At 42.6% G+C, this 27,662-nt stretch overlaps 2 protein-coding genes across 14 annotated transcripts in view; one reads left to right on the forward strand and one right to left on the reverse strand.

Moving 5' to 3' along the window:
- The window catches only part of RREB1 (ras responsive element binding protein 1), a 122,016-nt gene extending 117,547 nt beyond the window's left edge, over positions 1 to 4,469 (forward strand). For 8 of the 9 annotated variants that reach the window (XM_039712020.1, XM_039712021.1, XM_039712019.1 and 5 more), the window contains one exon: positions 1,164 to 4,469. In XM_039712020.1, the coding sequence (XP_039567954.1) occupies positions 1,164 to 1,669 (506 nt within the window). In that variant the 3' untranslated portion in view covers positions 1,670 to 4,469. The remainder of the gene's footprint in view (positions 1 to 1,163) is intronic. The other variant, XM_039712027.1, reaches the window with a different exon arrangement.
- Positions 4,142 to 27,446, reverse strand: SSR1 (signal sequence receptor subunit 1). Of its 5 annotated transcripts, XM_039712028.1 has the most exons (12): positions 27,140 to 27,445; positions 25,233 to 25,345; positions 23,677 to 23,764; positions 23,240 to 23,502; positions 22,809 to 22,885; positions 21,043 to 21,121; positions 20,190 to 20,283; positions 19,620 to 19,634; positions 17,763 to 17,826; positions 13,205 to 13,256; positions 5,863 to 5,922; positions 4,142 to 5,540 (listed from the first exon to the last, which is right to left on the reverse strand). In XM_039712028.1, the coding sequence occupies exons 1-12, from the start codon at positions 27,228 to 27,230 to the stop codon at positions 5,385 to 5,387; spliced, it is 1,152 nt and encodes a 383-aa protein (XP_039567962.1). In that variant the 5' UTR covers positions 27,231 to 27,445; the 3' UTR covers positions 4,142 to 5,384. The 5 variants fall into 5 exon arrangements, with proteins under 5 accessions (XP_039567962.1, XP_039567963.1, XP_039567964.1 ...); XM_039712029.1 differs by lacking the exon at positions 19,620 to 19,634 and having other exon boundaries at positions 27,140 to 27,446; XM_039712030.1 differs by lacking the exon at positions 13,205 to 13,256 and having other exon boundaries at positions 27,140 to 27,424.
- Between the last annotated feature and the right edge of the window lie 216 nt (positions 27,447 to 27,662).

The raw sequence follows: 27,662 nt of genomic DNA on the forward strand, positions 1-27,662 counted from the left end.
GAGCTTTACCCCCAAACAATGTGTGCCCATGGACGTTTCCATACTCTCTGTTTTAATTGTTTTCATTGCATGCTGGGTTATTGTGGGCTTTGTCAGTATGTTTTTTTCCTGTTTGTTTCTCTTTCTTATTTGACACTTGAAAGATGTTTTAACATAGAATAGGTGTGTAACAGGAACCTGGCACAGTGCTATCTTCAAATTCATAAATGTAACTATGACCTACCCCCACTGTCAGATCAATGTATTTTCAGCTGAGGATTTTGCACCAGTGCTGTGGGTTGACTCTTCTCCTTGTCTCCTTCCCACTTGTTCAACTGTAAAATACTGTCAGGTTGTACATTCCTTATACTTCAGTTTTAATGTGTGAGGTTTTTTAAAGATACCTGCAAGGTTTTGGGATTTGTTTACTCAGAAGAGGAACATTTGGGACACACTGAAGTGTGCAAGAAACTTCTGCCTGCCTACCTCTTGCCTCATTCTGATGCTCATTGGCACAAGATGATGTCTTGATGGAATTGCAGCACTGAAAAGTCTTTAAGAGGCACAGTTGGAAAGGGAGGACAGGTTGGGGTGAGACCTTTGGTTCTTCAGGGCAGACAGCACCTTGGGACAGTGTGCGTGGTTTGTATTTTGGGAGAATTTTGTCTGTGGGGCTGTGGTTGCTTTGTTTTTCAAAGAGTTCCTGCTGAGGAAAATATTCTCCCTCTCCACATCTGTCTGGGGCTGACCTGCAGCAGAGAGCCCATGTGGTAGGCTGATTTCATAAAGGCTTTTGAGTTCCAGAGATTGACTGTAAACTTCTACCAGAAAAGTGGCTGACTAAATTAAGCAGGATGCTAGTGAGCGCCTGATGCTTACAGGGTCTTCTTCCCTCCTCAGTGCAGTGCCTTGCCAGGATTGTCTACAATCTTTCTCAAGCTTGTAGACACTTAGTTCAATGCTCCATTTGTGCTGTGGACATTTACCTGTATTCAGGCTTGCATTCCAGTTTGCAAGTTTTGTATTCAGCCAGTTTGCTAGTACAGAAGCAAAAAATCTGCATAAATGTGATGTTTGATGTAGGTACTGAATTTGCAAAGTGCAAAGTGTTTCATGCAGCTTGAAACAAGAGGAAGGCACGTGTGTGACCTCACAGCTGACTTTGTGTTGTCATTCTCTTCCAGGTGAGAGACCTTACAAGTGTCAAACCTGCGAACGGACCTTCACTCTGAAGCACAGCCTGGTCCGTCACCAGCGCATCCACCAGAAAGTCAAAAACGCCCGAAACCATGGGAAGGAGAGTGACAAGGAGGAGACGCAGTCGAGGTGTGGAGAAGACAGCGAGAATGAGTCCAGCCACAGCGGCGCCAACCCCATCTCCGAAAGCGAGTGCGACTCCGCGGGGGGCGTCGGTAGCCACTCGTCCCTCGCGGGGAGCCGGAACGAGCCCCTGGCCGACCTGGTCACGGACTCCCCCTGCGGAGAGGAGAGGAGCGGCGCCTGCCTTGCCGAGCCCACCAAGAGCGCACAGAAACACGCGGCAATAGACCAGGAACCGCGGGGCAGCTCCGAGCACGAGAGACCCTCAGGTTTCATCCAAGACTTGCTGGAGATGCACAACGCTCCGTCTCCCATGAATCACATCCTGGCCTCTGCCGACAGTGCGCCTCAGCTCTTGGGGGTGGAATGACTTGCTAGGAGGTTGGACACGTCTCGGCAGGCAAACTGAAGCCAGCAGAGCAAGGTTTCTGGAGTCTGGTTTTGGAAGAGCGACCTTACAGCTATGGGGAGAGTATGGCAGACTGGACCTGGTGCCATATGCCTTTCAGTATAATAATGCAAGAGACTACCGTATATACTGATTTGAGTGCCTTACTACTTTATTAGATCTTTTGGTATTATAGATTTTTTTCAAAAATGATTTTAATATTTTAAAGAATTATTTGGAGAGGACCCTTTTTCATTTAAGCATTAATGTTACCTTTTGTATTGGTGTGCGTGAGCTTGTTCTTGTATATCTGTGATAGTCGCTGTGTTTGTTCTCTGAGCTGGAAATGGGGCAGTGGGGTGGGAGGCCCTTGGATACCATAGCCAATAACTGGAAGAAAAATGATGTGAATTTCATATGAAATAGTCAGAGGAGATGCAGAGGAGACGTTGATTTATTGTTTTTTTTCTCAGTAGATATTCTTGCATTTGCCACATGGTGGAGCATTAAGCCTGTTCCAGGCATGAACAACGTGGCAGTTGAAGGTGTTCAAAGTGGTTCAAGCCAAAAGCAGGAAACACAAATTAATTTCAACCTCATGCTTGTTTCCACTTTTCAGCATTAGAAGTGGTCTTCTAAATCCTAGGGGTTTTTTCTGGCCGTCACGGACTGAGCGTGTATACAGAGAAGAGTTACATAGCAACGTAACCTATGGAAATTATGCACCCGCTGTTACATATGTTTGATTTGCTTCAGTATATTATTATTATTATTATTTTATTATTATTTTATAAATCCATCAGTTCGCTTGTCTCTGCAGTCAGCAGAAGCCAATGGGCAATATTTGCCCACGGAGATGCGTAGCGCAGCTTGGATCCCGTCTCGGAGTGTTCTTGACTCATCAGCTTTCACCAGCCTCTCCTCCTCCTGTTGTTGCAGCTCTTCTACTGTACTTTCCATGAACCCCTTCCTCCGACCGGAGCGTCCCGCGGAGGCCAGCGAGGTACCGTGCCCGTGCGGGGGCACATCTCCCTCGCGCCGGGCACGGGCCAGAGAGGCACCGCCGGTGCCGCAGTGACCTCGCTGCCGTCACGTCGGTGACGGTCACTCACAGAGCAAAGTTATTCCGTCTTCCAGTGGAAAGCAAGAGAGAAATGCGAGCCTTACCCTCTCGTCTTGCTTCTGTCGTGTTCTAAGAGCAAGAAAATACTACTGGTAATAAAACTACAGATATACGACATTTAAAAAATAAATAAAATTAATTTAAAAGAAAAAAAAAAGAAATAAATTCTTCCTGAGATTTTGGGGTTGATGCTTGAAGACTTGAGGTGTGTGTCTAAATTTCATATCAGTAATTTAACCCCTTTAATGCTGGCAGCTGGAACTTCTCCGTATGGCTCCTGTTGCCGGCAACAGGTGACAGACACTCCAGCCACCAATATTGAAGGAGTTAAATGAAATGTATCCTACTGTAGCTGCGCATTTTTAGGAGTGCCCAGCATTTTTGTTGTTCTTGTCGTTGTTGTCGTTATTGTTGTTTGTTAATTGTCCTTCAGTCATGACCTCTGGGACAGACAGAGCCATAATAGCATTGCCGGAGCCTCACTGTGCTATTCCACCACTGCAGTCCCCAGCCCAGCCCGCACTGTGACCCTCCCTCCTTCCCACCGCAGAATCGCTTTTCCTGCTCTCACCAGACATGGAGGAAGTGGGCCTCGGACCCAGTCTATATTATATAATATATATATATCTATATATATCTATATTTTAAAAATTCTCTGAAAAATTTCTGGAGACTGAAATCTCACTGTCCAGAATTCAAAGGAAGAGAAACGTTCTTGAGTAATATTCTTGCAAATAGAATAAGAAAAAATGGTTGAGGTATATGTGATTTCTATTTTTTTTTGTGTTTTGTTTATTTTTTTTTTTAATTTTTAAATAGGGATGTTTGAACCAGTTCAGAAACGAAGCTAATGCCAGATATAGATAAATCAATCACAACCAATGATTCATTTGAAACTCTACCCAGGTGCATTCTACTTAATTAAAACCAGTTCACGCATCCCTTAAATTGTTATTACTATTATAATTATAATAATAATTATTATTATTATTTTGGGTATTTTTTGGTTTTTGTAATTTTTTTGTTTGTTTATTTTGGGGTTGTTGTTTTGTTTTGGGTTTTTTTTTTTGTGGTTTTTTTTTTTTGCAACTCTCCACAAGAAACTGCGCAATACTGTGGGGGAGAAGCCATTACTAAACTATATGCTGCAGAACAATGTAGCAAGTAATTAATTCCCAGCAGCCTGCCGGGACATCTGCTAGCAATAATCACTATTGATTTAAAGCTTTATTTAGCCTTTATCTATATCCTAGTAGAGTATAAGGTCTTGCCACATTTTATTGACATTTTTATTAGTTGAGTTTGACTGAGAACTGTTGCTGTTGTTGGGGTTTTTTTTGTTTCCCTTCCTCCCCCAATATTAAACTGTGAAATTTATAATGTGTTTAAACTATGGGTGAATCTTAGGCTTTAGTTTGCATGTTCAGCTAATTTGTCTCTATACGATTTTCGTTTGAATCTTTTTATTTTTTTTCCTCTCTCAGGGCTTTTACAAAAAACAAAAAAACAAAAACAAAACAAAAAGAAAACAAAAAAAAAAGATCTAAAATTCTTTTGCCTGAGTTGCAATGGACTTAACATGGAGATAATTCAATCACTACATTAAGCACTTGACTGTGAAAGCGCAAAAAAAATAAAGGAAAAAGAAAAAAAAAGAGAGAACCTTGTTTGAGGCTGTTGTGAAATAACTTTAGGGGGCTATGTGACAGTCTGATTCCATTTTCAGAATGATTCATCTTCTCTTTCCTCTCTGTGTGTCTCCTTTCTCTCTCTTCTCTCTCCACGAAGGAAGTTTAATCCTAGTGATTTCATCCCATGCAGGAAACAGTAATAAATGTGTAGAATTCATATTTTTCTAAAGGGAACTTAAACTGCTGCTACGAATTGTGTACAAGACTGGTTTATGCCACATGAACAGAGAATCACACATAGTTTTGGTACTTTTATTCCTCTTTTTTCAGTTGTACAGTACTTCCAAATTCAAAATAAAAAGTAAAACTTGTTCTGTATCAAACCATCTAAGCAATAAAATGTTATATTTAAAAATTATAGGTTATGAAATGGGCGTGGCTCTTCTTGTGGGTTTGTGGTGACTTATTCTCTGCCATAGCTCTGCTGGAGCACAGTGTGAAAGCTGGAGTTTTTGCCAGTAGATCACTGCTTCTCTTCCTTTGGTTGATCTGAATTTGAGCTGGAGATGATTGCAGCACTCTGAAAACTCGTGTTCATTTTGACCACCATTTTCTGGCAGCCAGGCCCCTTTGAAATGCTGCTTGTCTCCCGGTGCAGTTCCTCAATGCAGCAACTGAAGACAGCAGAAAATGCTGATTTTCCTGCATAGGCAGGGTCGGGATTCTTTTTCAATTAATGGTAGCCCCACGGTCACATAGGTCAGCATCCTCTCAGCAGGTAGTGTACCAGTCACTTTTTTTATAAATTAGGTAGGTTTCTGCTACCATAGTTTCCTTCTTGCATAAATGTTTATGGCTGCAAACTCTTCAGGATGTATTCAAAAGCCACGTGCATATTTCATAAACAGAGACAAATCCTTTGTTTTAGCTTGTCAGAGCTGCCTTAGCTGCATTTTATATGCCTTCCTATAAATAAAACCCATTTCACAGGACAGTGAGCCAAAGAATCATCTGAGTTGTGCATCCAGCTCTCGAGACCAGGGAATTGCAGTGAAGCAAAGCATCCAGATCTTCCTAAGTCCTGCTGCGGTGGTGCTTTCTGGCAGAGAAGTGAACCAGGTTCAGAATGAGAGACAGACCTGGGGGCTGGACTGCTGCTGCTTTCCTCCCTCAAGCCTCCTGCACCTTCCCAATGGAGGTCAAAATGCCTCACAGCACTTGCTCTGCTGAGGACCTTGGTCCCTCACCCCAGGGAGGGACAGGTTAAAACAGAAGCAGCCAGCCAGCCAGCTCAGCCCCAAACCAAGGACACCTGATGAAGTGGGGCTCTGAAGGCTCTCTGGGTGAGCTCATGGGGTGGAAACATCATTTCTGAGGGAGGAAACCTGCAGAAAATAATTTTCCCTCTCCCACCCACTGACCTGAATCGCCTCTCCTCTCGTGAGACTGATGGGAAGCTCGCGTCCAAGTGCCCCGAGGACCTGTCAGGAGGTGTAAAATCAAATGGGATGAGTTTATGTGGCTAGGAGTGATGGTGACTAATAACTTACAAAACAGATGACTTAGAGAGCACTTGGTTCTTGGCCATGGAAGGGTACAATTGCAGCCCTTTTCTCCTGCCTCAATTTGACAGTGACTATTGCTGAGTTGGGAATTCGCCTGCTCTTCATGCCTTGGACAGGGTATCACCCTGCAGGCCAGCTGAACTGTGCTCCTTGCTGGCATTTCCCTTTCCCTCTTCCTGCCTCCATTCCTTCCCACACTAACACCCATGGCAGTGACAGCTGGAGCTGGCCTGAAACACCAGGTTAGCAGAGGTGGGGAGGTGGTGGTGGTGTCCGTGTGCCTCCTCCAACTTGTGGCTTTCCTCACCTCATTCCTTAAAGCTTTTTTCCCACCTTGGGAAGGGTGAAGCTGAACTTAATTCCTGACATGGACAGGGAGAGTGGTACCACCCCTCTTTGAGGCACTGCTGTGCTTTGGGAGTGGAGCCACATGCTGGCCCACAGCATTAAAGTTTGGGGAAGACCCAAGTCCTCTACCACCACAGGGATTCCTTGGCAGCAAGGGGCACCAGGAAAGTGGTTTTTCTGAAGTGTGGAGTGTGACACTGTGGGGATGGGCAGGAGATAGCAGAATTGGGTGAAAACTGCCCCAAAACAGAATGTGGAATCTGGTTGGAGTGTCTTTTTTTTTCTTTTTTTTTTTTTTTTTTTTTTTTTTCTGCGAAAAAGATGCAAACAAGTAAAGAGAAAGGAATAACGTTGCTTTTCATTATGCAGCTGTCTCAAAGTAGCCAGCATTTGTGAGATGGGAGGGCTGTACACCTACACCAAGATCTTCAGAAAGTGAGTGCTATGAGAAATGATTTGCTGTTGACACTTAACAGTTTTGGCCTGTTCTGTTGGAAAAAGCCTTTCTCAAACAAAATGAGTCACAATTCAACTAGCAAAGGCAGCCAGGGACAAAAGTTTACTTGAAACCTTTCCTTCTTCACAAGTCTCCAGTTTGGGGAATCATACATGTCATTTTCTTTCAGCATTTCTGTAGTTATGATGGGATTGAAAATGTCACTTTTGGAAACTCTGAAGTTCAGGATTATCTGGAAAGGGAGACTCAAGACCTGAGCACAGAATAACCAGCATTTTCTGTACGTCAAAGAAGCACCATTTTTCATCACCCACTCTGGCAACACACACAAAAAAGAAAAGGATGGAGAAATGTATTGGATTGTTCAGTTGGAACATCTCTTAACTGCTGGACTGTGGAAAAAGGGGCCACACCAGGACTTCCCAAAACCTGAGTACTGGAGTAGCCAGCATCAGGAAGGGAAGTGAGTAAAACCTGTACAAGGCACCAGCATCTTTGGGTGTCGTGGGTCAGCTGAGCCCTGCAGCTGAGGAGGAGCTGCACTGAAGGACTTTCTCCCTTTCATCCCCTTCCTTGGCAGTAATTAATGTGCAGGGGAGAGGCTGCACCCACACTGCAACAGCCAAAGGAGCTGTGAGGGACATACTGGGATTTGGGCTCCAATCTGTTGGGAAATAAAGGAATTGACTTAGATCTTGAAAACCTCCTCCATGTCAGGGAGGAGCTGAATGATCCATGAAAAATGGTCTGAGGTTGGAAAGGGGGAAGAGTGTATACCAGGAAAGGTCTAACCTGCCAGTGGGATGGCTTGATCTGCACACATATCTGCATCTGAGGGTGGGTGGTGTCTGAGCTGGGAACATGATGGGTCACTTGGCTGTGTGTGCTCTGTAGGCTGGAAGCACCACATCACTGCAGAGATCCCTGGAGTCCTGGGTGTGCTCTGGAGTTCCTGGGTTTGGCCACCAGCCCCACATTGGAGCTGCCCTCTTTGCCCATGTCCTCGTGTGCACACTCAGGGAACAGAGGAAACAAACATCCAGGAGCATAGTGTTGTCCCTGTCTGGAAACTGGTGACTGCCAGTACCTGCAGATTTGCTGGTGGATCAGAGGATTTCCCTAGTCATGGGCAATTAGTGCCATGCTGGATCACAGGATTAGAAAAACTGGAAACAACCCTAAAATGACAGGAGGTACAGTACAGCTGGATTTCCTGAGCCAACAGCTCTGCTGAGAGTATGTATGGTCAGTCTGTTCCTCTGGTTTTGATAAGAAACATTAACACATTAACAGGTTTGTTCACAGAGCCCCTGTCAGAGCCTAAAGCATCTCCTCCAGATGCAGGGTCTTGCACTCAGCAAATTCAGACCTCTTGGCCTTTCTCCACACAGCCTCCATGGTGTCCTTCCTTGTCCCCTCAGTTGAGGATTGTGTTTTTGCAATGCAGTTTCAGGGAATGCATTTTTAGGTGATTTAAACTCTTCTCACCAGTCCTGAAAGGATGATTTATGCCAAGTAAGCCCAAGGTGTTTCCCCCACAGGATGAGTTAGTGTCAGACACAGATGCCGTGTGTCCTTGGCCCTGTGACAAGTTAGGGACTCACTTGTCCAGTGGTGTCCATGTATTTCTCAGGAACTATCAGAGGACTGGAGGGGAAGGGAAGGGGCAGGGGCAGAACAGCACAGGGAGGAGTGCTCTGGAACAGAATACCTTGGTGTTTTTAGGATTTGTCACCAGCTGCACCACTACAAGAGGTGCAGAAGCTGCAAGAGCACCATCCCTGTGGGCCGCCAGGCCTCAGCAGTGGCTTCACCTGGGCAGGGAGGCCTATTTAAAACAAGGAGAGGGGTGAAGGTTGGGCTGTGGGCAAGGGGACAGTTGTTTGTGAGCAACACCAAGTTCTGTATTGTAAAAACATGTTTATGAGGCTGTTTTTCCAGAAGTATCTTTTTTTTAAAAAAGAGTCAATTAGTACTTGGGAGAAGAAGGGTGGAGGAGCAGAGGGCAGTTGGCCTGCTCAAAGGCAGCAGTGAAGACACAGACTGCTGCATTCTGTGCTGTCACTGCACAGAATGGATGCCCAAAAGATACAGGAGCATCTACCTTGCTGTGTATGCAAGTGTCATCTCAGGTAAGTGACATGTAACCTGCACACGTGCCAGTGTCAATGGGCTGCCTGACAGATGACAAGCTTGACTGAACTCTCTGGGGAGATGTAGACCTCCAGAGTATTGCCAGGAAAGTGGCTCTGATGCATTTCAAGATGTGTCTGAAATCACCCTGAAGAAGTGAAACTAAATGGAGCTGAGAAGCGTTGTTGAGGCTTTTCAAAAATTCTAGTATTGCCTCCTTTCATTTCTCAAGACCCCCTCTCAGAATACTAAAAAAAAATCCTCACAAAAAGGAAGCAGAAGTTTTTCATATATTAAACAGTAGTAAAATGGGAAGGCTTCTCTGGCTCACCCAACCTCACTGCGTAATGCAGTAGAAAATGTTGTAGCAATCCTCCCAACTAGTAGGAACTGAAAATAGCTTTCTCCTTTGCTGTGCTTGTTTATTTCTCCTGTGCCAGATCTGTCTCTTGTTTGGCAGGGAAAACTGCCAGGAGTGTATGAGGAAACTCTGGGCGATGGTGTTTGGAATACGCTGTTGTGAAAGCACTTGAACTTCTCTAGAGCCTTTCAGCAGAGGGTTGTGAAGCAGTTTACGAACATCAGTTAATGGGAGGCTGTAAATAAGAGAAATCTGCTGGAGAAAAGGCTTTTCATCACGAAAGGCCTGATCTGTTTTCACAATCTCCGAGGCAGAGGTTAATGCAGTGAAGGCCAGCACTGCTGTGGGCTGACTTTCAGTCAGTAATTTTTAGCCTGTAACCACACGTGGAGCACAGCCCTGCTGCTCGGAAAATGTGCCAAGGTTGGGACAGGATGTCAGCCAGAGGGTCAGTGGCTCCACGACAGGGCCTGCCCCAGCACTGGGGTATGAGGAACAGCAGAAATAAATGCTCCTGTGAATGTGTGCACACAGGTCCATGGGCCCTGGCCCTCAGACATGGAGTTATTTTTGGGTAACAAAAGCAATTGGTGTGTTAGCCTTTCCTCCCTTCTCCTGTTACCTGACCCTGCAGAGAGTGACAGCCTAGGTTTGTTGTTTGCAATGAGCAGCATCTGACTTCCAAGGAATCTGCACCCAAAATAAGTATTTGTACTTGATTTAGGGTGATGCCAGTGCTAGCTGTGAAATGCAGGCTTGCTTTGACCAATATTCCTCCCAAGTTTTTGCAGCTGAAGCTTTACTGCATGACCTGTGCTTGGGACGGGCAAAACCTGGCTGTAAATAGAGATTGTAACCTTTGGCATTGCTGTTTAATTCTACCAAAGCCCAGCCCTACTTGATGCATGGGGCTCCTGGGCAGCAGCTGGGGAGGAGGCAGCACATGTACCTCCCATGTCCTACTGCCTGCACTGCTGCTGAATGGCATCCAGCACTCCCAGATTTGCACACTTTGCCAGAAAAGTCCCTTTTTGGTGGCAGGACATTTAATAACATTTAATCTGCTGCCTTCAAGATGCCTGTATGTCTGAAGCTTTACAGGCTCAAAGGTCATGTGCATCATCAGGTCCACAATACTCCACAGCCAGAGAAAATCAAAGTATCAACGTGCCTGCATGCCCACAGCAGTCAGTGCAAGTCTGCACCACAACACAGTGAGCCTGATCTTTGATCTTGTGTCTGCATCACTCTCTGTCAGCATCCTGGAGTTCAAACCACAGAGGCTGCCTAGCACAGCTACCCAAGACCCAGAACTCACTAGAAAATGAACTGGGGCTGTAGGTGAGGGAAAGGGAGGGATCTGGACAAGTGAGCAGCCTGGGCACCCTGTGGTAATCCATTTTGGAACAGGATGCAGAGCCACATGCTGCCTTTAATGCATTTGGTTATTACTTTTTATGAATTTGACAGCTTTTAACTTTTCCTGAACCTTAAGTCTTTTTAGCAGCTGCAAAACACCTGCTTAAAAATTAAGGTACTTAATTACAAATGATAGCAGCTTCTCCACCAGCTCCTTCAGGCAGCGTTTTACTGAACTGCAGCTGAGGGACGTTTTGCAGTTTGTCAGCAGGTCCTTGGTGGCCTGTACTTATTCCCACTGTACTGCATCAGTGACATCTGGCTCCATTCAATTCTATAAATTCAGCAGAATGGGAATGACAGGGTGATGGTCCCTGAGGACTGCCAGGGAAAGGAAAGGAGTAACCACAAGGAGTGCTGCAGCTCACTAAAGGAACAGTAAATGACACCCAGTGAAATGCTTTGCACAGGAGCAGGAGTTCAGCCTCAGGAAGACCTTGAGGAAATGTCTTGCCCTGCATAAGCACAAAGAAAAACTACAGAGTGATTGTTCTGGCTGCATGACTGTGACTGATGCCTCCTACTTCACCCTTGGTGTACCTTTAGCTGGGGTAGTGGTAATGGAATGCTGCAGAACTGCAATCTGCCAGGCCAATACAATGGTAGAAAGGAGATGGTGCCTGAGTAGTGTACTTTCTAAAATACAAACTAAATCCTGCTTCAGTTTTTTTTCTTTGCTGTAGTGCCTAATAGCAAGATATACTTCCTGGTTTCCAACTTGCTTTATAGCAGCAACAAGTCAGGATTAGTTGGGCAAAATGTCATTTCCAGCTGTGAGAAGTAACTCCATGCTCTATGAATGAACCACTATTACAAACTACCAAGCATTAACCAAGCCTTAAAGACTGGCTCTAAGGAAAATATGACACACTTCCAAATCAAGTGTTTTAGGGTATTTGAACTTGCTTCTAAATATAACCTGTTATTTCAGTGGCAATGTTTGGCATACTGTGCTCAACAGTCACCAGATGCTATTTAAATTCTAGCTTTTCCTTTCCAATGGAAACCTGCAACAGGGCATTTTCACTGCCCTCCTTGCTGTGTAGACTCCTCTTGAAGAAAACAGGGTGTTTGTTTGTTCTTTCTTTCACTCTTGAAAACTTATGGGTGGAAAACTTGCCAGCTGATACTGGATCAAGTCCACTCTCAGGGCAAGGTCCAGGCCCCTGCTTGCTTCTGCAGGGCTGTGGATCCAGGCTCTGCCAAGGGAGTTCCTTCAGTGTTCTGAACAGTCTGGGCCCCTTGATTCAGCTTGCAAGGAAAAGCTGAATGGGAACCTGTCTGTGTCTGAATGTGGTCACAGTACACATGGGGTCAAAAGATGCAATTTAATTTAACTTCTAAGGAAAACTGGCTAAGGAAAACACCAGGTGGCAGAGGCAGTGGATCTCTATAAGCACCACCTCTGCAATACCTTCAGCTGACCCTGTAGGTGGCCACAGCCCTGAATTTTTTTGGAAGCAAATTCCAGACACCAGCATTTACAGCTTTTCTGAGTTCAAGCTTCACATTTGTCAGTTATTTTCTGAACAGCACAGAGAAGTGCAGTGCTCAGATTTACTTCAGTGGCCAAGATAATGGAATGATTTAGAAAGGCCAGACACAGTTGCTCTGACCCCTCCCTTTAGATGCTGCTCTTTGAGAAGGGGCTAAAGCTCTCTATGTGCTTGTCTGTTCTGAGAAGCAGCTGTCACAGGCTTGGGAGATCCCTCAGCTGGCAGATCTGGGAATTGCTGCCTGTAATGACTTCCATCTAGTGAACCTAGTACTGTGTTTTACCTCTGGGGTTAATGCTGCAGCACTGCAGCCTCATCTCTGTGGCAAATACACGGTGTAGCTCCATCCAGGCCCAGCAGGGCAGGACTGACCCTCCTTCACTAGAACATGGACTGTGGGGTCTTCTTGCAAACCTGTTCAGACCATTGTGAGACCAAGTGCCTCAACTCCAAGTGTTCTCTTTGCTGTGTGAAAGAGACAGCTCTCAAGTGACAGATTCATTATGTGAATTTAGGCGGCACAGGGAAAACTCAGCTGTGATTTCTACGTAGGCTGAACAGATTGAGAGTGATGAGGAAAGGCAGGTTAAACTCTGCTTTGCCTTACCAGCTAAGGGACTGGAATGTTGTAATGCTGAAATGTTACTGCATCATGGTTAATATAAATTTATAGCCAAGTTTACACAAAGGGACAGGAAAGACAGCCAGACAGATTTTTAAGACTTCATCTTGGTCTTGCTATCTGTTCTTTCTGAGCCAGCTATTGCAATCTATCTATCTTGATCTTTTCAGTGAAAGATGAGGCAGGCTTCAAATTCTAGTCGTTTATGTGTTCTGGGACCTAAAAATACATCAACACATCTGCTTTTAGTTTTTCCCTCTTTTACCCACAGATATAGCTCACAAATACAGGGGTCCCAGCATTCTTTATTTTTAAACCTTGTCTTGTTTTTTGTTGGATTTTTTTCCACCAGCAAGTCTTACCTTCTTCTGTTTGCATGCAGAACACCTGCTGGAACTGCTATTTTCAGAATTACTGCATGGAATGTAAGCATTTGCTTGGTCACACAACAGCATGCACGTAAAAACTGGAAGGATTTGGCCTTGTGCTTCAGCAACCTTTAAGCATCTTAACAGATCCTTTTAATGCTGCCTATGGTTTAACATGAGGTTATCCTTCTAGAAATGTAGGGCACTGTGGTTTGCTTTTAACCCATCAGAATTCAGGAATTTACAGAACATTTTCCCAGGGCCCTCCCTTAAAAGAAGTCTAATCTTAATTATTAGTCCATTGTCTGAAACATCACAGAGTATTTGCTCAATATTATTTCAATTCCAATTACACATGTAGAAAGGCAAATTTAAGAATGGCATGTTTTCACACATTGCATATTTGCCACTACTGATTGCTTATCAAGGAAAAGGCCTTTTATTGGTGCCATATTCATGCTTTATTAAAAAAAAAAAAGAAAAAGCTACACAATGCTAAGAAAAAAAAATCAGTATACTTTACAAAAAACCTGCAGCTGTTTTCAAGAGATCTGATCTCACTTATAAATGCAAGTCAGCAGGTAAGAAATTAAATGATAATTTAACACTTCAGTTGCAGTACATCACCTGAACTTAATCATCCAAAACAATCAGCCATTCCTAAAATGACTGTTGATTGTAGCTACATAAACAATCATCTGTATCAACTGATTAGAAAAAATCCCTGGGAAAATTTAGAGATAAATGGAAAAATATCAGAAGAATGTTACTTAGCCCATCTATAAATTTTTGCAGAAACTAAGAGATCTTTCTGGCTTTGCTCTCCTCTGTATGTTAACTGCAACTCCTCTTAAAAATGTCAAAGTGTAAAGCTGCTAAATTCTGGTCAGTGAGGGGATTAAATTAGTACAGTATGGATCTATGTGTACAGTTGCCAGCCATTTACACTAGTGCTGTGTCTTACTATCTCCATGGAAGTGTATTGTGCAAGTCCCAAACAACTTCAAAACACTCTTGAAAAGCCCTTATGTCACTCCTATGAGGTAGGTACTGTCCTTCCTTGGAGAAGAGAACAGGCTCTCTACTGCTCAGTACATCAAGCACACTGAGAAACAGGACAACCAGCCTACTTTAGTATTTGGCTTCCCTGGATTCAGAGCTCTCACCTGCAATATTTTGTTGAGCACCATGCATTCTAGGAATAACCAGTAAATGATACTTTTGATTACACCTTATCAAGCTAAGGAAGACATTCGGCATAAATGTTTTAGAACAAGCAGAAGCACTGCCATCTCTAGTCTGCTCTGTCCAGCCCCACAGCCTACAACTTAACAATTCATGGAGAATGAACTCAAATCCTTGAGTCTGACAGCAGCCACTCTTCTTCCTCTGATGGAAGGATACTGGGGAAAAAAATGAACCACTGACAGAAAGCAGACAGCATACAGAGGGCTACAGGTATCACATGCAGCTCAAGGGTAGCCTAAATTAATGCTTTGCTGCCTCTGTAGATGTGAACTCTAAAGATGTTTTTCCTACCCCAAGTGTAGAATTCTTAGGTCTTCACAATTTTTTGAGTAAGATAAGGAGCTGTGAGAAAGGAATTCACAGAGGTCCTTCACTCTAAGCCCATAGCTCATTTGCTCTCCAAAACCATTTTAGGATCTTTTACTAATAAAGAAACCCTAGCCCACAGCTTCTTTCACAGTTGTCACTCTTCCCAGAACCCCCAGGAGCAGCTGTGTGGCAGTGTAGTAAGCTGGCTGAGAACTGGTAAGAATGCTGGATTATACAGATGGTTGTGCTGCCAAATGGAAATGGGTGGCACAGATAGGCAGAATTGCTGCTGTCTCATCTTTAAGTAGCAAAACTACACCCTACTCAGCTGAGAATATTAATTATATCCAGCAACATACCTGCGACACTAAGCTATCCCTGTTTAAAAGTTGAGTATAAAATTCAAGTACCAAAATAAAAGTTTATAACCAACAGGATAAAGCAACAACTCTATGCCCCCAATTTAAGAAAACTGAGTGTAATAGATTGGCTTATTCACTAGAAATAATACTAGAGATGCAAAAGTTCAGTTACCACCGCATGCTGGAATGTTACTGCCAAATTTCAACTACAGAAAATTAATGAGAAACAAGTAATTAAAAAATGTTATGACATTCATCATGAGCAGCAGTGGTCTACTGGCCCCTGCTCTTATGAACTGCTTCTGGCTAAGGAAGTCACTATGAACCATCTACAGTGAATGCCAAGTTGTATCATCAGAAAAACAGCCTTGGTACACCTGGACTTTCCCACTGCTGCTTCCAGTGCAAGCTGCCTTCTCTGTTCTTTCATGCTTGGAACTTAAACATTTGGAAGACAGACACTGACTGCAGAGAAGAGAGCTCAGTCTTCAAATACTTCTTATTTGTAGAAATAAAACTAGGATATTACAAATTAATATCCTCAGTTCTGATCCTTTGTCTTTTTTCCTGGCATACCACTGTATCACCACTACCCCCCCAAAGAGTACCTTTAAATCTCAGGAAGAATTAAGAGTATACAGTTGAAGATGACCTATTAGAAGAAGATGAAAAAAAAACCCTCTCAATGCCAGGTTAGAGACACAATCCAAGAGAAGGAACTTCCAAGTTCAGTGCACCAGGTGCTGCAATCACTATGGGGCTTTAGCATAGGAAGATTTTAATCCATAAACACTCTGTTGAATCAGTGCAAGCTGGAATACAAGCCTGCCAATCTACCACAGAACCAGTCAGATTATATCACTAAAGGCAAATAAAGGTGTCCCAAACAATTTGAGTGGAGATACACCTTACGAGGGCAGCATTCAACTGTTTCCTAAATTATCTGAATGACAATAAGCAACCTTAACTGCAAAAAATATTCTGCCTGGACTAACTGTATTTTCAGGAAGTTGAACAAAGCATCTTCTCCACAGCAGTGTGAGTCAATAACACAGTTCATTCTGGCAAAGTGTGCAACAAAATAGTGCCAGCACAGGTAGATTCAGAGCCTAGATGCTTCAAACACGCTGTGGGCAGGATTTGGAAGGATCACTCAGCATTCACTGGCTCAGAAGTTCAGTCCCTGAAGACCAAGTGTAGAACTAAAAGGGCATTTTCACAGGTGGGGATGAGAAAAGGGAGGAAAAGAAGGCAACAGAGGCCTCAGATCTATGCCTCTTCCAGAACTCAACAAGCCTTCAGATAACATTCAGACATAGGAAGAGAGGCAGCTGAGATGCAAACAGTTCAAGCCTTGCCCAAGCAAACTTATGTTCTGCATATTGGCTCTTTTCCCTGTCAGCCAATTCCTGAACACATTGGATGTGGATCAATACCTCAGTACCCGGTAATCATGTAAGCCACAAAAGGAAATCTTGCTTTGATTTTGCACACAGCTTTTCTGCTTGACTACTGAACCAACAAGTAGCTAATGATGAATCTGTGCTACTAATTAAGAAAGACTAAATGAAAAAAACCTCAGACCAATGTACTGACCAGTGTAAAGAAGCTGAGATTTAAAAACAGTAAATGGTGAATTAAATACTTTGCCAATAAAAAGAATTATTTGAATCCAACTTTTTCAAATTCATTTTTAAGTGTGTACAGCAAATCCTTGTAAAGCCTTAAAAAATAAATTGGCCTTTTGATACATATGACATTCTAGTTCTTAGGAGAGAGAACCAAGAACTCACTGAAAAGTTTTTCTGGCTTATTCAACAGTTTCTCGAGTAAACATTGCAGAACTACCACTATAATCTGAATACCTAAGATGCTGGCACAATTCAATAACTAACCATTTAACAAACTGGGTATAAAAAAGAAATTTATGTAGTAATACCAATTCAGCACACATATTCCATGCTTCACAAGTTCTGCTGCTGTGCAAGAGTCTTCCTAACATCTATGCAGCTAAGTTCAGATTTTTAGGTCACTGCATGCCCAGATCAAAACAGCAGCAAAATATCTACCACTACAAGCAGGTATACCCAATTGTGCCTTTAGAATGAAGACTATGCAGAAGTTGAGATGATCAGTGCCTGGCCACTGAGACAGGACCACACACACAAACCTCAGTGTGCGCACCTTGTAAAGAGTAATGTTACTGACTGAGCAATAACAATTGCATTCAGGTTCTGATACAGGTATGATACAATCAAGACAGATTAAAGTCACCAGACATTCAGATTAGGGAGAGGAGAAAAATCCTTCAATGACAATGTACAGATGACAAGCCAGCATTACAAAGAACTCTAAAGGCACATTTCAGGTAACACGTTTCTGTTAAGACCAACTGCTTACACACGCAGGCACAAATCTTAATGGCTACCTCCCCCGACCCCCAACAATTTAAAAAAAAATTAAAAGAGAAGTGCATTTTCAGTAATATTAACACCATTCAGTTAATTCATTCAGTCCAAATGTTTAGCAGTGTTTTCCTTATGGTGGTATGGGTTTTCTGCACTACTCCAATCCAAAAAAAACCAAACAGGCAGAATTAGTAAAGGTTCAACTGTTGCACTAGTTAACATTACTCATCAGAGCCCACTGGTCTCTTCTGTGCCCTCTTGTAGGGCAACCGCCTCGGTGAAGCCTTATCTAGATTAAAAAAAAAAAAAAAGAGAAAGAGATCATTGCATCAATTGCAAATGTTACATGAGCATGTACTTTTCTCCTCCCAAACACAAGACAAGCTGCCCTTCTAGCACAATGCATCACCACAGAGAAGTCAGTTCAAGCACCTTGTTAAGGCTTTTAAACTACCAGCACCATAAATAGAAGGTAACAAAAATATGTTTCCATTCTGCAACATGCAACAACAGGGTAATGTTTGTTGTATTTGTCAGTTACTAAAATGCAAAAACACCCAAACCCAAAAAAACCCTATGTGTCATCCCCATGTGAAACTCCAGGCTCCGCTGCTCAGAAAATTTTCATGTTCAGTAATTACACTTTTAGAAAATTAAATGAATTATTTTGATGGCCACTGCCTTGAGTTTACACGGCTGCAGAACATAAGATTGACTCCTCTTTAGACAGCTACGTCTTGCATGTAGTATGTCCACATTCATACAACTAACAGCAGAAGAAAACTGTTGTGGAAAACTGCACTTTTCCAGGAAGCATCCACATTGACTGGGTGATCTTTAAGGCCCCTTCCAAACCAAACCATTCTATGGTTCTATCATTATTGCAGAGAATACTTTCAATAACCTTCAATACTTCACATGAAGTGCTAAAGTGACTGCTAAGTGCATCTGGTGACTGATTTTCTTACACAGAACAATCTCCAATAACCTCCCTGGTTAGAGTATGTGCAAACACAAGGAGCAGCCATGATGCCCTTACAGGCTAATCAGTACAGTATGAAGTGTCAATAATAAAAAAGTCAAGAATATCTGAGATCTTGAAGGTCATTATTTTAAAGAGTTCTAGTGTAGAGCTCTAACTGAAACGAAACTGGAGCTGAGAAAACCACAAGAACAATTTTACCATTAATTTTTCCTAAACTTCAAGTGTTCAGATATGAATACTTATTTGGCTTAAGAAAAGGATGGTGGTGGGGCCTGAACATGACCAGAATTGGAACCCTTTTGCTCTTTAGCAAAAAGTAGCATTTAGACCTTCAGTTTTTCTTGCTAGATGGAGGCTTTTCAAATTCCTGTGTCTGGATTTTGCTCTATTCTAGTGGATTTTATACTCTTCTAGTGTCTAACAGAAAAAAAGGGTACAAGAAAGCTTTTATCTTCACAAGTAAACCACTAGTCTTTAAACCTATGTTGTGTAAGTACTCTTAAAAAGGATAAAGGAATTAAGAAAGCCCAAAGTCATCAACTCCTGGCACAACTTCGTACCATAGCTAAGGCCTCTGGACCAAATGAAGCTCAGAATATGCTTATTTGATCAAATCTGCAGTCCTTGCTAGTAAGGGTAGCACCTGAAAAGGGTTTTCAAACTCTGCATCTTGTGTAGGATGCACTTCACTGAGGCTTTCCCACCTCACAGTAGTGACTGCTACTGATGGCAGGACTTTATCAGCCTGATACACCAAGGAAAGCAGGGAAGGCAAGATAAACATCTATCTTTTAGAAAAATAATTCTGGGAACAGTGAGAGAAGACAATATTTCATCAATATTCTACTGAAACTATGTTTCTACAACATAACCAGAAATATATCCACAAAATACATGAAAACATAAATTTAGATGTATATAAAATGTACACCATTGCATGCATCTGTTCTGCATCTTTCACTGCTCATGCTACATCACCAGTCACAGCATGCAAGAAGCTCTGCCCAATTATTACATGGACTTCTATCCATGCCTATATTACATGGACAACACACTAAGCACTTTTCACTCTGCAGCTCACAAAGAGTCTGCCTCACCTCTTCTACTTTGCACTGAAGCCATGGGAAAGCAAAAGAGAAGAAAGAGAAAGAAGTCAGAAATATCCACAGTCTAAATAAATCAGATATTGGGGTTAGTGCTGGCATTTCAGGTATTAAGCAGAACTTTTGGATTTGTGAAGGACATCAATAACAAGTATTAATGTGACTTTAGTTAAAACACACTTCTAATACTTATTTAAGACTTTGGTTTATAGGCAAACTTCCAAACAACTTACAGGAACTCTGAGATGACCTCTACTTTCTCCTATTTAAACCATCTTTGCAATCCAGGTTTTGGGTAGACACCTTACACTGTTGAAAAATATTCTACAGGACAAATTGTAAAAGTCACCTGTAGTCATTATCTCATCAACCAATGAAGTTTGTTCCACCATGAATGGCCTGCTAAAGTAATAATCTCATCCTTAAGTACAGTGCTTGAGACAATTTGTTATTCCCTACATGCTGTTCTAAGAAATTGGTATCAGCTACTTACTCAGTTACAATTAATTGGTCAAGTTAAGTTTGTTGTGGTGTAGTTTGTGAAAGGCAGACTACTTTACTTACTTATTTGATTTAAAGTTTCTTGGGGAATCCAGCTCATATCAACATCGTTCTGATTTGATGTTCCCATCTCTACTTTCTGTACCGGTCTTTTCCTCTAAAAATTCAAGAAAGAAGAAAGATTTTTTATTTTAAGTAAGACTTGGGTAGCACAAGTATTAGAAATTACTAAAAAAGCAATATTTAGTGAATTACAATTATTTCACTAAGGTACAAACTTAAGGCTAGTCAATGCACAGAGCTGTCTTTCCCATTAGCAGTTTATTCCCCCAAGCTTTGTATTACCACTTCTAACACCTTACAACACTTATTCCACATTAAGGCACCAAGATTTCATACACACCTGGGCAAACTCATTACACCTTTTCCTGATGATCTGTCAAACTTTATGATGACAAGTTTTATTTTGCTTTCTCAGATCAGCACAATATTCTCACATGTGACCTGACCTTACAAAATAATCAACATTATAGCAAAGCTTTGCTAAGAACTAAATAAAGGACTGAGAGCTGTTTTCCCCTGAAGTCTGACCTGGATTAGACTAACAGGCAGAATTACAGAGCATGGGGGAAGTAAGTAAGTAGACACAGACACTCAGTGATTAGAAGGTATTCCAATTCAACCACTTCAGTGTGGAGCCAAAGGGCAGACCCAAAGTGCATGAGGCTCAGCAATCAAAGTATCTTCCATCAGGAACATTTTTTACGAACACTCTAGTTTCCCCAGTAATCTCTAAGGTTCTAAAAATAAATCTTGTACCTTTACCATCATATGCCAGAAGCAATCACTGAATTGCTTTCTTTTTACATCAGAAAGGTTTTGTATTAACAAGTACACAGACAAACACGCTACCCACCTTCCTAGACTCTAGTAACTGGTGTAGGCCAACAATGACCAGCAGACCAAGTCCAGCGAGGAACATGTACATGAAGATCCTTTAAAAAACAGTTTAAGAAACAATCCATTAACTAAAAAGGTCAAGTTTTGAAGACAGCTTATGAAGAGGCATAGAAATTAAGCCAAACTTTGGCCACATGTCCACTGAAACTTTCCGAAGAACTTCTGTAAGGGGCAAGTGAGGAAAATACCCAAGGAATCTGAAACTAAAGTTCTACCAACCATAATGTAATTATTCTGACTTCGATTTTAGAAACTGTAATCATAATTCTGAACAACAGAACGTTTGAAAAATGCTGTATAATTGGAAAAGTGTTATAATAAATAAATACTGAAATTTAGTAACCTCAAGAATTCTTTTGCACTACCATGAAGTTTCAAGAGATTGGGTCACAGGAAATATTTAGGTCTGTGACAGCTTTAATCCCTTACAAAATCCTTGAAAGTCTTTTATATGCTTTTAGCACGCTATTGCAAAGCAAGTACTGCTAGGACACTTAATTTGCAACAGAGCTTTGAAAGACTTTGTTTATCTTGCTCTGTATTCCACAGTTACAATTCTACCTACAGAATAAATTTTCTTAGTATGTGCATTCTGGTTTGTTTTGAAGAATTTTATCTGAAGTACCTGTTGATACTTAGCAAGAGGTAAACCTAAGTTATAGCTAAAATTGATTTGGGGATTAAGGAATTTACAGGTAAAGAATTTATTCCAAGCTGAACATCTGAACTCTCATTTATGATAATGAAAATGATGGAGTTAAACTGAAGAAGATACTTAATTTCAATACCTGTTATAGGGCAATTATCTGTTCACAGGACATTCACACAAACTGACACTAGTATCTGAATTGTTTTGAGTGCTCCTTTTTCAAAGCATCACACATTTTCATGTTACAAACTGATCTTTCATTTATACTACATTGTATTTGACATACATTACATTTGAGAATTACAAATTAAGGCAACTGCTATTTCTTTTGGATAACCATTTTTAAAAGGAAGCTTGCTCAACAGGCAATTTCTACCTGTGCTAGGACAATTCACATATTCAGCATTGTCTACAATTATTTCTGAAGATTGACTTTTTTAGTACACAGCTTCACTTAAAATTCCATTCCAGTGCTACAATATTTAATAGCATTTTAGCACAGCATATGCTTGAAAGATATTTGGTGTGTCAGATCTAACCAAATCTGAAAGAAATCACTCCTGAAAGATACCTACTATAGACAGGGCTTAGAGGAACTCAGTCATTCTTTGCTGTGCTATTTGGTACTCCAAATACATATTTTAGTTTATGTAAACTTAAGATTACACTGCAGTGTTCCAGAAGAAAGCTATTCCAGCCCTGACAGCAGGACCCACAGCCTGATACTATGGACTCTCTGCATCTTTTAGGAAAAAGCACAGCAGAGTAACGGAAGCTTAACAGCTTTGAATTGCTATGTAGCTGAATAACATCAGGTCCAGGCATAAGCCCTCTGAGCTAAAGCACATCTGCCAACTTCTCACTGACACAATACCAGTCCTGAAGATTCCCACTAATAACAGAGATCATAATTTTGGGAAAAGTCTGTATTTTCAGTCTGTCAAATGCTGCTACATCATACACAAAACACAGCAGACCTAATAAAATTACAATATGAGAACTATTTTCAATGGCACCACAAATAACCTGTTCTACCAGTGCACTAACTAAACCTGGATCTCCAGTGTCCTTACGTTTCTCCATCCAGCCCATCTTCTTTTTCAATAATTGTAACAGTTTGATTGAAGACAGCATCTTGAAAAACATTGCCCTAGAACAAAGTTTGCACATAACATTTTAAATTAATTTCTTCAACACATACACAAACGTTTTTCCACGTTATTAGAGAAATTCTAGAAAGCAGCAACTCCTGCACAAGACTTTCTTAAGGTGGTAAGTTATGCTCAACACATAAAAGCACAAATGTTTGGTTGCCCTCTACAGTTCTAAGACACCCCAGCTTCCACTGTTGATACAACTTTAAGTGCATGTAGGCAATCACTTGCTGTGCTTATGTATCCACGGATTTGCTTAAATACTACAGAGGCATTCACTTTCTGGAGAGGTACTTGTCTAACCTCCAGACAAATAGGAAGATTCACACGAATTGGAGCATGGAGCTTACACTTGCATCTCTGTAGTTGAGATTGATAACCAGACCGAAAGGACGACCTCCCATAGGCTCAGCAGGGATGAAGGAGTACTCAAACGTGGCTTGTCTCTGTGGTGGAACTACTGTGTTCAGAGAGAGAGCTGTGAAGTTCTGGATGTAGAACTGGTAGTCTTGAGGGTACCGGAAAGAAGCATCGAGAGACTCGACAATGAAATCCTCTGTGCCCTTATTGGTGAAGCCCACCAGAAATTTTACAATGTTGTTCGCTGGAAAGTCTGAAACACACACACAAAAAAAAAAATAAACCATAATAAACCTCATGCACCACATACAGCCAATTCTAAACAGAGAGCATCTAGAACAGACTCTGTGGTTTCACTGTTTTAGGCAAACACTGAGGTAGTCTAAGAAACAGTAAAGAGAATGGTGGATTAGCAGAGGCCTCTTACCTTCACCTTTCACAAATAAGATGGTTGTATCAGCACTAGGTGAGGCTTTAGGTTCTCCTGACAAGTCTTCTTCTTCTTTTTCTTCTGTCTAAGACAAGAGACTTTTTTGAAAAATCCTATAATGAACAGTGAAGCAAAAACCATGCTTGCTTCATGACAATCCCATTGTCAAAGCATGCAACAGTGGCAAATATTTGAACCAAATCCTGCTCTTGCAGGATTAGCACCACAGTCTGTTCTCCTTCTAGATTTGCTGAGCATCCCTTTCAGCATTTATCTTTATACTTGTTATATTTGACACAGTGACTAATCTGAACTACATTTAGCTCTATTGAAGGGTTTGGAATCAAAAAGCATCAGTAAGGCTTCTCTTTGGGGGTGGAAGGAAAAGAATAGAATCTAAATGTTAAGTGTTCACATCTAAGCTATTTCCAGTTAGAAAACAAGTATTTCAAAATAAAGACAGCCATAAAACAAATCAGTTACTTTCACTACAGGGAGTGTTTATGGCAGCTTTCTATTCAGTTTTAATTAGTTAATTGTTACGTATGCCTGGAAATGGTTAGGCTATTGGAACTATGTAAGCCCATGGACTCACTTGTTCAAGTTCATCTTGTGATGAATCACTTTTTAATTTGACAAATGCAAGCATTAAGAGCTTATTTTCCATTTGGGGATGATGGGATCATCACCATCCCCACCAAACAAAAACAAGGCTGACCCAGTATCGAACAGTCTCAGCTAAGTGCTGGCAAGTCAGTTGGATCATTTGATTTCAGTGCTTAAACAACCTCCTGAAGCAGTGGAAATCCTACTGGATCAGTCACATATGTACCATGAACTAGGGAACCAGAGCTGAGCATGTAGCATCTTGATTCCAGGACCCTATGAAATACCCTTTTATTTGAATGACAAATAAAAGAAACTGCCTAAAAAGCATCAAGTTTTGTACCACAGGCATAGACTATTTATTAAAAGGAAATTACATCCAAAAGTTAACTTAATAATAGTCTGACAATATTGACTAGTATACCTTCTACAGCTCTTCTGTTTTTGATTTTCTGGGTAATTTTATGAATTTGTGTTGTAAATTTAGTTAGCTGTATTTTTTTTAACAAGAGTTTCAGAATTCATTTTGAGCTTAACTAAAAACCAAGACCCTGATGTCCCTTAGAAATCAATATCAAAGAATCCAGAATGAAGTAGTTCTATCCCCCAGTGTTCTCAGTTTACTGAGGTGCAGCTTCAAATAAAAAGGGATTACAGAGTGCTCCTATGACAACGTGGTTCTCTCACTCAGTGGTTTGGGCTTTTTTTGGTGGCCTACAGTTTTGATAGTCAGAAACCAGATTGTCCCCATGTGGTTTTTTCAGCTGGTAATTCAGAAACAAAAGACAAATCCTTCTGACACATCAAACTGAACACAAGCTTAGTCAGATACATGGAAACAGACACCTGAAAACAGCAACGTAAGTAAACTTAGCTATTTCAGTTATCCAGCTTCAAGCACTTCCGGTCTAATTCACACTTTCGAAGTAACATTCATGTCCAATTACCAAGTCTGTTGGCTCATCTTCTTCAACTTCAGCCTCATCATCCTCATCTTCAACTATAGTATCTTCCACAGCTTCCTCATCCTCTGTAGCATCTTGAGCTGCAACTAATAAACCTGCCAAAACAAAATGCAAACACAAGAAAATCTTTTAAATGTCTGGTTAATCAACAAAAAACTGAAGTTTAACTACAATCATTCTCAAACTAATGCTTGAAGAACTTAAAAACCTTTCCAATACATTGTTTTGAAGCCTCAGTTGCAAAAACCTCCTATTCAAAGGATGTCTGTGTTGATCTTTCAGCCTTATTCCTTCACTAAAAACTTTCTCACTTACTCAGTCATCTGCCACTACGTTTAAAACCAAAAGTTTACAGCTGCATGACAAGAAGTTCAGCATGCACACAGCAATGCCTAAATTTGCAAAAAGCAGCCAATCGACCTTATAAGCTATTGTTCAATCACATTAACGTACGAAAAGAATTAAATTTTGCAATTATAAAAGTGAAAATAAGGCATTCCTATTGCCAGGAAATTAATTTAGTAAGTACTGTTTCTTCTAAGACTAGCAAGTCCAACGGGTAATTAGCACACTGGTAGCAGAACACTTTGAAAGGCACCTAAAAAGTTACTATTTTTTTTGGTTCTTATTTTCATTCAAGTTTTGAAACCTAAAGAATGTCTTTTTCACTACAATCTCCTCAATATGGTGTACAGCCATCTACCAACAGAACCACACCACCAGTCAGAAAAGAAACATGACCTAGAGCCAGGCTCCAAGACAAGTGCAATCTGACAGTCCATTGCCTCTTTGCTTTCGTGGAGCCAAGCCTCACACATTCAAACACTGGGCAAATATGATTAATAACAATCCTGGCCACGGGACAAAGTTCTGCCTGTTTGCAGTTCAGAGCACATGCAAGCAAGGCTGAGATCTAAACCATGTGCACAAAACAACAGGTTTGGGTTTTATTTTTTAACAAACATAACATTTTCTGAATATGAAAGAGTAGAAATGAATGGATAACTGAATAACATAGGTCTGAAAAAAGACCTAGCTGCTATAAATACAAAAATTAAAAGAAATATTTAGGAATTTTAATGGGAAATAGGAATCCTTGAGCAGGACAAGTATCCAAGGACTTAAGAATTGCCAGTCAGTGGTAGAGAGAGCAAACCCAACCTCTCCTCTCAAGCATCTTTAGAAGGCACGCTCAAAGACTTGTGCTCAGCCATGTGCAATACTTAACCTAAGCCTTAACTACCGTGATTTTATTTGATGTTTTAAACTTGTAAGTGTGTAAAATTTAATGTCTACAAAAATTCTTACACACAAAGGTGAGGGGGCTTTAAATTAAAAATGAACAGCGCACAGCTAGGCTGTAGGCACCCTTTGCCATCTGCTGCCCAGCACACCTCAGAGCCCTCACGGAGTGTCCGATGGATGTCAGAGGGGCTGATGATGTGGCAATAGCGGGAGAGCTCTGGGAAAGGACTCGCACACGGCGTGAGCTGCAGCCCACTGCAGGGGCTGGGCGAAGAGCCTGCCCAAACTTAGTAGTAGCGAGGCAATTTCCAGATCGTGAATCAGATAACGCCACAGCGTAAACAGAGATTAGCGCTCCTCGGTGTCGCCAAGGACACTCGGGGGTGGCGGCACACGAGGTGGGAAGGCAGGGTGGCAGCCAGCGCATCTGTTCGGGAACGCGGGACCCAGCACCGCCGGCCAGCGGGGAGAAGGGCAAACGCGCTGCCGCCGCCTCAGGAGGGGCTCCCCGGCTCTCCCGGGCCGCTGTCACGGCCGGGCCCGAGGCCGGTGCCCGCGGGGCCCTGCCCGACACGGCGGTCGCTGCGCCGGGAGGGCCGGAGCGCCCCGCTCCTCGGCAGCGACGGCCGTCCGCCCGCCCTCACCTGGGCCGCCGCGGGCGCCCCCGAGCAGCAGCGCGGCGGGGAAGACGAGCAGGGCGAGCAGCAGCAGCTGCGGCAGGCGCCTCATGGCCATGGTGAGGATGGCAGCGGCCGCGGCGAGCCGACCCCTCCCGCGCAGCCTGTCCCAGCGCTGGCTGCCGCGGCGGGATGGCTAAATGGCGGCGGCGGCGGGCGCTGGAGCTGGAGCGGCAGCTGGAGCCGCCTCCCCGCGCTGCTCCATCCGGGGCCGAGCCCGCCCCGCTCCGCCTCCGCGGACGTGGCTCGGCCGGGCAGGAGGCGCGGCGGCCACGTGAGCCCCGGCGGGGCGGCGCTTCCTGCGCTCCCGGGGCGCGTCCCGCTCCCGGGAAGGGCCGGCGGCACCGAGCCGCCCGGGCCGGGAGCCTCTGGGCACCGCTCCGGGCCGTCCGTGGTCCCGCACCTCCGCGGTCCTCGTGGCGCTGCAAAATGCGGGATTTGAGGATGTAATCTGTCAAACAGCAGCTAACAAGGAAGCTCTGTGTGATGT

Source organism: Passer montanus, unplaced genomic scaffold (assembly GCF_014805655.1).
Source record: "Passer montanus isolate IOZ18808 unplaced genomic scaffold, ASM1480565v1 scaffold26, whole genome shotgun sequence".
NCBI lineage: Eukaryota > Metazoa > Chordata > Aves > Passeriformes > Passeridae > Passer > Passer montanus.